At 37.1% G+C, this 11,408-nt stretch overlaps 1 protein-coding gene across 1 annotated transcript in view; it reads left to right on the top strand.

The window, feature by feature from the left end:
- The window catches only part of LOC110446765, a 70,631-nt gene extending 59,722 nt beyond the window's left edge, over positions 1-10,909 (top strand). Inside the window, exon 3 of the mRNA XM_021492060.1 lies at positions 6,578-10,909. Within this exon, the coding sequence (XP_021347735.1) occupies positions 6,578-6,742 (165 nt within the window). The 3' untranslated portion in view covers positions 6,743-10,909. The remainder of the gene's footprint in view (positions 1-6,577) is intronic.
- Positions 10,910-11,408: the final 499 nt, after the last annotated feature.

Here is an 11,408-nt window from a genome sequence, read left to right as displayed (position 1 = left end):
CCCCCTCCCCCGCACACCCACCCACACACACACACACCCACACTCACACACACCCACACACACTTACACCCACACACATACAACCACCAAAACAATAACAGAAAAGTAAACAATAATTCGCACTCAAAATCATTGAAACTAGAACACAACATGAACAATAGAAATGTTGACACGAACACCCTCGAAAAAGAAACAGTTTAGTACGTCGTGTGCTTCGTCGACGACACTCGCCAATTAATAAAGGTCGGTAAAGCCATGTAAGGTCATGTCCTCAAAGCTGAAACCTAAGAAGTGGCAACTCAATAAGCAAAATAAAAACATTGACCTCCATACCTCACAAGGTTCATGATTGTGACCATGAAACCTGTTTATAGTCGTCATTAAATTGCTTCTAACGAAACCTTGTGTTGTAAGCCGCCATTTATCAATGAAATCTAGTTATTCAGAACAAATCCTTGAATTATGACAATATCAATTATATATTACTCCTTGTTGGGGAATTCAACTTTCATAAAATGCAAAGTTACAGTCGGTTTATGACTTTGCGTACGAACAAGCTTAACGAGTTGATGTTTTGTCATATTATCAGTAATTTAACGAAATCCCAACGCTAGTTTCAAAAGGTCACAAGAAACATTTTTAGCAGAATTCTCTTGCTATTTTTTGATAATATTCGTAATACAGTGACACTTCTTAAAAAGGTTTTAATCATAACACATGGCTTAGATATTGTTAATCATAGCACCTGGCTCAAATAATGTTAATCAGCTTATTTTCGCAAAATATAATTTACTTGAGTATGCCTCAATTAAAAACCTCACTTATTGCTTCACTATTGACATCCTCGATATCCAGGGGTTACGCTCACTTTCGGTCTCTGACCCCTGGAATATGTAATAGCAAAATCGGAGGCTCAATGTGTAGCACCTTGTGGATAAGACGAGAAGACTAGTTTGGTCCTTTGATGTACATCAAAAGAATAGCGCGGTCATGTAACGGTAAAAATTGACAGGCTTTGAAGCCGGGCATCGCTCCTTTGTAATCTTCAAAGGATAAGTATTAGCCTAGTGATTGGTCAGGGTTTTTTTACCTGACACAAATCAAAAATTTGGCCGCATGCCGTCAATTTTGCTATGACATATTCCAGGGGTGTAGAGAGCGAAAGTGAACGTTACCCTTGGATATCGAGGATGCACTTTTGACATCTTCTTTTATAAGTGAAATAAGTCATCTCGCTAAAACCGTTGCGCAATTTATCTATTTCAACATCCTGCGTTCGAAGGAAGAGTCTCTGTTGCCATGATCAAGCTTCTCCTAGTTCATCATTATAAGTGCCTGATAGTAGAATTTCAGCACAAAGTAATATATAATGATCTGCACTCTTAGACAGTAAATACACTGTAACGTATAGCTGTTCGAGAAAATGAGAAATGCAGCAAAGAAAAACACTATAACATATATTGATTTTAAGACAAAGAGAAATAGAACGTGTCATGTAAGAGATAAAGAAGATTGGAAAACAGCTATTTCAAAAAATGAATGCTTCCAAAACAATAATATTGATATGACATATTATTGGTTTTGGCGACAAGATGGAAATCTATTCCAGCAAAAATATATATGACACGTGCATCTTTCACTGTTAACCGTCAAAACGGGAAAAGTTAATTTGTGTCACTGTATTGGAAAATTACATAGTGTACTTTTACTACAATCAAATACTAAAATAATCATTGCAAATTTGTCCCTAACAAATCGACATATCTGTTAAACGATCTGAGAATTTACCAGACAATAACTATATGTTACTGTTGCGGGAGCAAGGATTATAAAACGCATTACAAGAATATCAAAAGCAGAGTCAATTGTCTTCATGAGAACAGACGCCGAATGCCTTGACACTTTTTAGAGCCAAATAAGCGTTGGCTGATATAGGCTTAATGGTAATGTTTGATGGCTTGAGCAATCACAGTATACCAACATCATATTAGTATGTCTTCATGATTTTTAGAGAAAATGTTTTCTGATCCGTTTCTCAGACATGACTATTCTTAAGTTCCCGCACGCACAGGCAATAGCTGTATTTCTACCAGTTTAACTCGTTTTCGATGGTTTTGCTTCTCGGTCAATGAAAATCGAAGCACAAAGTAATCATATTTAATCTATTTTGTCGATGATTCATTACGATTCCGAATGCAGAGCAGATTTTATCAATTATTAAATAAGATAAACGGCCCCAGTTTCATATGTATTTCTTAATCCAAGTTTTTTTTCTGATAAAGAAGTTTTGTTTGAGATGTTGTGTCGAGCGTTCGAGAAGTTGTGATAAGTGCGCGAGGTAATGAATGAAGGAAATTATATTGTACTAGTCCTAAATGTACCAACCTACTTTTGGTACCTGCTTTCTTATCTATTTCTTCTTCCAGTATTCTTGGTGCCCCAAGGAGGTTTGGGAACATTGTAAAGGTATTTACCTGCTGTATCCCACGCTGGTGGAGCGTCCTGATGTTTGTAACATAATCGTTCTTATGGCGTTGCACAATATTCATATTCAGTGGCAGTTTCGCCCGTTGGCACCTTCGTCATATGATCTTAGCGTCGTAGAAACACAAAAAAAACCGATGGCTATAATTTAATTGACCTTTTAGGGACGCTGGTCTCAGGACCTTGACATTTCTTTCATCAGTAGCTACTACCCATTTTCTACACCAACTAAATATAGATTGTGTTAATCATCACTAGCAGCTTTGTTCCGTTTTAAAGCAAGATTTCAACTGAGCGTCAAAGTGCGTACTTTAGCATGATGCCTGCCTTAACACATAATAAGTTAACCTTCCACTAAACTGTCTTCGTTTGTAACACTAATGTCCCACATTTGCTAGGCTTTGATTCCCCCCCGTATTAAATGTAAAAATCGTGAGACGGTGTCGCTTGATATGGTCAATTAATCCTCCTGGAGTGCCCGGTCACATTCTAACATAATCATCTGTACGTTAAACGTTGTTGGGAATGGCAGTTATTTTGAAAATTACCAAGCGTAAAGCCTGGTGTTTTGCTGACTATGGCAAAACTTGTAAATGCCATCGGTCATAATTAGCTGAAAAGTTAGCATGTGGTATTAGGGTTGCGTTGGATTACTTAAATGTCATGTTTTAACCGTCCTTAATGTTGATCCAAAATTAACGCCAAGTGTCTAACAAAGCAAAAGAATATCGAAATGTCAAAATACCAGAAAAGGTAAAAATATGAACAAAGACAAATTTTACATGAGATCCTTGTATAAGTACACAGAAAGTAAGACCAGGTGTCAAAGAAGCATCATGTCCTACTAGTAAAGCCGGGGAAGTGACAGTGACACAGCAAGGAACACTGGTAAACCTAATCAAAACATCGACCTTCATATCACACAAAGAATGACATTTTCCCAAATTAGATCATGATGGAGGTACTTTTCTATAGCCTAAATCAAAAAGTATCTTTAAAACCCTTTATTTTTGTCGTCAGCAGTCGATAGGTGTTGCAAAAATCGTGGTATTTGGAACAATCTATTAAATATCGACTCGACTGCGACATGGTAAAATATGTAGGCAAGGGAAGCTATAATGTTACCATCAAGAAAGGGAAAATCCACGATAGGAAAATTGAAATGGCCCCATCCATCGTACAGTTTAGTAGCAAGTTGTCCTGTTGGTCATGAACGAGTCTGTACTGAACCTGATATCAAACTGTGGAAATCGACATGGTCAATACATATCTCACAGCCAAATAAAGCACATCGTCAATATATCTGAGTGTAAAATTGAAGGATATGGCGATATGTTTTGTCACCAGTCATGATAAGGTCTTTGTAGATTTCAGCCTCATATAAAACAAAAAACAAGTCGGACAGAGGAAGGGCACACTTTTGCCCCATAAGAACACCTACAGTCTGCTGGGAAATTTTGTCACCGAACTAAACAAAGATATTTCCAGCCAGTCACTATCATTATTATTTGATCCTCAGAATATTTTGTTTAAGCTTTTGTTGTGTATTTCACACACACAAAAATACATATATACTTCATATGTTTACAATCATGTATTGAAATCGCCGTTAGCCTTTCTTGGAAAATTATTTTGATTCCGTAGATATTAATGTATGTGTTAGTTCGCGAGAAAACACATTCGCTTTTTAACATATTTGACTAATTTACTGTAAATATTACAAAATCTTCCACTCAAACTCAAATTCACGTGTTTGTGATACAGTTATCTGGCATTACGTGAATAATAAAGTACACACGAAATTGAAGTGATTTATTATATAAACTTTAACACGCAAAACCATTCTAAGCACGCTCTGCTAAGAGTCTAACACTATTTCGAAAAATATAATTGGATGTTGACGTCGCTTTAAGGCATTGCTCTGTGTGATAACGATGTAAGATCTGACAATTAATGTTTCTATGCATTGGAAATATTCATAATTATCCCCCAAGTTGCATGAAAGACACCACTGTTTTCGTATAATGCGTTGTTTCACTTTACATGCACGTTGGGATCAACCATTAGATCATTTTCATTTCCAGCGACCTTATATATATCCGCATCCTCGATATCCAGGGGTTACGTTCACTTTCGCTCTCTACACTCCTTGAATATGTCATAGCAAAATCGAAGGCTGGGACCAATCAAACAGCTATCTTCGTGCCTTCAAGTTTGCTATGAAAACAGAGATATGGGAAAGTTCGTACAAATGAAGTTGCTATGTGAGAGCTGTTTGTGCCAAATATAAAGAGCTAAGTTACCTCGTTAATGCTGTAAACCGATGTTAGTGTCGATCAGAATTGTTGCATCTTTGAAAATGTTCCGCTCTTGATACATGTATCTTCTCTGCATCCCTGGAACATGTCATGACAAAAATCGAAGGCATGCCGTTTGCTACTTGATTGGTTTCATTTTATTTTTAAAACCTGACCAATTGCTAGGTTGCTGCATGTCCTTTGAAGATTAAAGAGAAGCGACATTCGACTTGAAACACGGTCAATTTACCATTTGCTGCTGTGTAACTCTTTTGATGTACACCAAAGGATCAAATTAGTCTACTGGTCTGGTAACATCTGCAAACATTATTTTTTTCGCAAACAAAAGGTTTGTTACGTAATATTCCGAGAGAAGATGTTCATATCGAGAATGGAATCCTTTAATTTTCGAAATGTATCGTTGATGATTTTAAGTAATGCCTTCGCTCACACTCCCTAACGTGGTAAAGACAAGCCTGACATAAGTCCTGTCTGTCAGTTATCACATTAGGGAAAGTTACATGGAGCTGATAACTGCAGTATAGACTTATCCTTCTTCAGATATTTTTTAATGTTATATACGCTCCCTTACTGTCCTTGAATCCCATTTAAGAAGGAGAAGCACAGTAATAGTATCCACCTGTGTTAGTCGTAACGTCACAACAATTTAGCCCTAATATACCAATGATATAAATCTAAGATGTCTTTAAATTCACCAACCGAAGGCTGTCATCTCATCTCACAAGGCATATTGCGACAGTTTACTGATATTTTATAGAAATACCGGGACTATCATTTGTGAAAGTAATCTTACTAGTACCTCCGTCTTGAGGAAAGCTGACGTTAAGCAAATAGTCGTATGTTCCTTTTGTGCTAGCATCGTCGTCTTGTGGAAAGCATTTTATGAGCATATGGTCATGATATTTTGTTCCTTTTGTGTGCGTGTACTATTACATGTAACCATTGGTAATCGAATAGTTCTTTGTTCTGTAACACATGCACAAAATAATTTGATACAAACTTCTAACAGCTCTCAACCCAATACAGGTAACATATATAACACAGTGATAAAACATCGATACAACGACTTGTTACATTTGGTCTGGAATATGGAATCGGTTGGTGTTTAGTACATATAGCTCTGCACAGAGTATAATATAACAATTCTGGCATATCAGTGCTGAGAAAGCATGACCGGACTCTAACAAACAACTGTCAGTGGTAGGCAGTCTAACCACTTAGAGGAAGCTAACTTTGTTTTGATGTGTTGTTTGACCTTGTTATTGTTTTGATATTTTTTTTCATTAATTCAATCAAATAGTATCGGGTCTGTCGAATAATGCAGTAACCAACTAAAATATTTTGTTTTGAAGTCAAAGCGCCTGGTAACTAATTACTGTAATTATGTTTTTCAATCAAGCCACCGGGTAACCAATTGTTTTATTTATGTTTTACAATCAAGCCACCTGGTAACCAACTGTTTTACGCATGTTTTACAATCAAGCCACCTGGTAACCAACTGTTTTATTTATGTTTTACAATCAAGCCACCTGGTAACCAATTGTTTTATTTATCTTTTTACAATCAAGCCACTAGGTTACCAACTGGTTTTTTCTGTTTTATGCTCGAGCCACTGGGTAACCAACTGATCTATTTATGTTTTATGATCAAGCCACTAGGTAACCAACTGTTCTATTGATGTTTTATTATCAAGCCACTAGGTAACCAACTGTTCTATTTATGTTTTATGATCAAGCCTCTAGGTAACTAACTGGTTTGTTCTTGTTATTTTTCAGTCAAACCACCAGGTTACCAAATGTGCCAACCAAGGGGACGTCGTCTTTACAACAAACAAGACAGCTATGACGTATGGTCCTCGGTTCTGTTGTCAAGGGTTTAAATTTAAAGTAACAGCAAATTCAATGGACTCCGCTTTACAGATCACGTGCATAAGGTCATAGACAAGGAATAACCCTCTCCGTTACACCTCGCCAAACACATGCGGACAGGGGGACGGAGGTGGAATAAAACAAGTGGTAATGTTTGAACCATATTTAAAGAAAACTTAATGACGACAAGCATGTTTATGGTAGCAGGTCTAGTTACTCTAACGCTTTATATACCAATCACAAACGACTCCTGAAAAGCATAGTCTAATGGCGATAAAAACTAGTTGATGCAAACATAATGTGTGATGTATCAGCCCTCTGTCCTGGTCTGAAACACGTTAATAAGTCACGCACAAACTATGGTCGTTCTTTGCGTAAAATAAATAGATATGCCCGTGCTGTAGACCAAAGGGAGACTACTCGTCTGCTCTTGTCAATGTTGTTTATGAACAATGGGTGATAACTCGAATCAGTGGTATTCTGAGTATTGGCACCTTGCTCCCGAAATCGTTAGCAGGAATATCAAAAACTTGAGCAAATACTCGAAGCAGATAAGACAAAATAGCAATTGTAATTCTGTTAAGGAACATATACTATCTTTCACTTAATGTGTGACTATTGTCTGGCACGAAGTTTGCTTACCAACCTTTAATCACGAGGAATTATATTTATACATGCAAGGAAAACTTATATTAGAAATCCAAACCAGGACAAGTTATCCACGTGGATGGCATGTGGATACAGCCGATAACGTCGGTAGCTGACATTGGGCAGTTCAGGAGCTGAAATCTACTGTCTAACCAGTAGTTCTGACAAGGAAATTAAATTGGATATTTCACGAATGGGTAATATTTCGTGTAATAGAATACCTTCTGAAATATTAGCATTTTAATCATAATCTAAGTTTGATACAATAATCCGTTGAAAAGAATGATGTGAACTAAGTTTACCGAGTCGCTTGGTTCAACCGTCCTAGCGCATTGACAAAACCGAAGTTATCATCTTCTTGAATTATTCGTCATGAGCAATGAATACTGGGTCAAACAACATAAACAGCAACTACATGATACGGTCGTTTGGTCGCTGGAACCACGACAACAATACTTCTATGAAAACATGGTATTTGAAATATCTCACTGATAATACAGCATCATAACGAAGTTTGGTCGCGCGCATATGAGCGATTTAGAGTCAGATTGTTGATGAACATGGCGACAAAACAAGTTGATGACGATATAGCCATACCTCCTTGTTGTTTGTCGTCTCCTAACAATGTTACCTTGTTTCTACCAAGGACTCTCGTCACTCTCGGAAGGAAATGCACTAAATCATCTGCCATGAATCTTGGTTGGACTAATATATATGTGTATGTATACCGTATGTTTATCTAAATATGACAAGAAGTAAAAGAGGATAGAAAGAATGATCACAAAAGAAAAAACAGGTACAGTGTCATTACAGTCGCAAGGCTAAAGGAGAACAATGAACTTGAACTTGAAGAGGATGCATTCATGGAGGGGAAAATGCCATTGAAAAGAATTATTTACGCTCCTAAGTGAAACCTTTCTGTCGCACTTGAAGATCTTGTCTTAACTGTTGAAACCTGAACTCATTGTGTACTCAGATATTTGATTCTTTGACATAATGACACAAATGGTGCATTCTTATGTACATATCAGCATGGACAAGCGATTCACATGTATACGACTTTATGACAATCTTTAAAGAACTATGTACGCTCCTTATTCTCAAGAAACTGTGTGACTGAATATGTGTGGTGCATCAGGTACACGTTGTTTTCTGTATGAGGTGTATGTATATGTGGAATCGTATGTAAGTATGTCTACATGAAATTTAGACATATGTCCCTTTTATAATTACATTTTTGTAGATACACATATGTCTATCTAAAGGTTCGGGTTAGATCTGTGTTTTGTATGTCTGTAGCAGACTATGAAAGTCCGTTAATGTCAACAACGAGATAAACCGACATGGTTACATGAAACCTTGTAAAGGTCTTCTTTAACGAGTTCGCACCAGCTTGTTACGAATTTATAACCGTTTGCGTCATTAATTTAACAACCGTTCGTATTTAACACGTGGAAGTAAAGGGTTAAATGCGAACGTGTTAGTTTAATGGCTTTTTACATTATCGGTCTTTCATTGAAGACCTGTGTGGTTCTGTTGGAGGTGGATATGTCTGTTATGTGTGTTAGTAGACAGGTGTCACTGGTATGAGATGTATGTGTACCATATGTATAATGGCATGTGTGTGTGTGGAAGAGGTGTTTATGTGTATGGTTACATACGTGTAACTCGACATGTCTGTAGCCTCTTTATAGGGAGTCGTGTATATCCCTCTTAAGTGGTAAATTGATCGATCTCTGAATAGTAAAGTATATGACTTTGTCATATGTATATATGTAAGACAGATATATCCCATCCGAAGGTACAGAGTTTACAGAAAAATTGACTTGTCGAGTTTTTTTGGGGTTTTTTTCCATCGTGATTTAACTTAAATGACTTTCTATCTTGGAAAGACGTTTTTCTTACAAACTTCACAAGTGCATTCCCACAATTGCAAGGAAAAAGACAAACCTGTCTGTAACTACATGGGAAAGACATTTGACTTCTGCTATTATTCTGAATACTGCGCCATCACTTAATGCAGCGTTACCAGGGTCACGTCATCAATTTTGTCACACATCTAATGGCGCTATGTATTTGGTTCAGTGTTAAAACTTATATTTATGACATTCCGGGAAAAAAAATCAGTCACTCCTGTGTGATGCGTACAGAAATATTGTATAACCCTCAGGAAAAGATTTCTGAAGTTAAGCTATCGGCAAACCCTCGTGCTTAAAACTTCAAACATCTTACCCTCAAGTTTTCAAAGAAAGTAAAGACAGGTTTATCTTTTCCTTAGCAAGAATGCGAATGCACATGAGAAGTGTGACAGAAAACGACTGTCTCACACTCATGGTTTCGATTTAAGGGTCGTATTGTACATGTTTATATCCATGTAATGCAGTAGTCATGTGTGTGTGTCTATATTGGGGAAGGTATGAGTTTCTCTAATTTGACGTATAGTTTGACGTAGTTATGTCATATGTTTGTAAGTATGTTGTAGGCATACATGTTCTTTTCGTTTTGCGTACAACATACTGACATATCTTTGCATGGATGCGAGCGTGTTCCTCTCTTTAATGGGTAGACCTATTCATGTTTACACAAAAACTTACTTTTTTGATGACATGCGAGAAAAATATATGTGTATGATGGTGTGCTAAATTTTATATTTGTATACTACAAATGAATGGTTGTGTATTTATCGACGTCAATAAACATATATCTATGTCAATGTCAAGATATAATAATTAGTATGAACCCAATTGATTCACGCCATCTAACATCGTACATTATGTGATTCTGGGTTCGGCAAAATTCGTAAAGCATCCGGTCCACAAGAAATAACATAGTCACCAAGCAAGAAGTGAAAACGAGAATCTATATGCGAAAGAAAAAAAAATGTTGTTTAAATGGAAAATTCTTTGATTTGATTTCATCGCATATCATGTTCTAGCTTTAATTGCCCCTGTGGTGAGTCTGTGTTGACTTAGTGTGTCCGTGTTTCCCAAAGGTAATACCAGTTTTCTCCCTATTCTACTCTGTTTACGTAGCGTTACAACTATATAGTGAGCCCAGCGTGTCCGCAGTCTACCATAAGTCCTATAGTAAGTCCAATATGTCCCTTGGTGTGACTGAGAACATCATAAAATGTCCAAGGCACAATCTAGTGGTCTCATAGAAAGCCCTTTAGCAAATTAACCCATGATTCCAATATATACCCCAGCCGTCCCAAAGTAGCGAGGTGTAGTGATCCCATAGTATGCCCATCGACATATTTTTCCCATAGAGAAACAAAAAAATCCTGACTAACGAGGTATTCTGATATCGTTTGCATCCCTTTAACATTCCATAGATACCATGTTCATTTACTATTCAAATGATCAATATGTTCCATTGCAAGCAATGGTACCGGGGTTTCTTTATTCCAAATTTATGTTTGTTTATCTTTTTATTTATTTATTTATTTTCGGATGGGGAAGGGGGGCATATGATGCCCTTCAGCAAAATTTTATATAACCAATGTATAGTTAACAAAGTAGTCATCCTCGATATCCATGGTTTACGCTCACGTTTGCTCTCTACACCCCTGGCATACAGTATGTCATGGCAAAATTGAAGGCTCGGTGTGCGCCACCTTGTTGATGAGACAAGAAGACTAGTTCGATCCTTTGATGTACATCAAAAGAATCTCGCGATCACGTACCGGTAAAATTGACAGGCTTTGAAGTCGAGCGTCTCTCCTTTGTAATTTGCAAAGGACAGGTATCAGCCTAGCGATTGGTAAGTTTTTTTTACCTAGGACCAATCAAACAGCTATCTTCGTGTCTTCAATTTCGCCATGACATATTCCAGAGGTGTAGAGAGCGAAACTAAGCGTAACCCCTGGATATCGAGGATGCAAAGTAGTCAGCACAAGGTTCCTTAAGTTAAATAAATTCATTAACGACATTGGAATACCTTACTTAAGTTAAGGAAATGAAACGCATGTGAATTTGGGTCCTGCATTGCTTATTAAGTGTTGTACATATCTTGATACTTTAAGTCATTAAACCGGAAGTATCATCGTTACCGTAGATGTCATTAGCGTCAGTTTTTCACATTGTCATGC

This window comes from Mizuhopecten yessoensis, unplaced genomic scaffold (genome assembly GCF_002113885.1).
Source record: "Mizuhopecten yessoensis strain PY_sf001 unplaced genomic scaffold, ASM211388v2 scaffold2995, whole genome shotgun sequence".
NCBI classification, from domain to species: Eukaryota; Metazoa; Mollusca; class Bivalvia; order Pectinida; family Pectinidae; genus Mizuhopecten; species Mizuhopecten yessoensis.
This window is presented reverse-complemented; position numbering and strand designations above follow the sequence as displayed.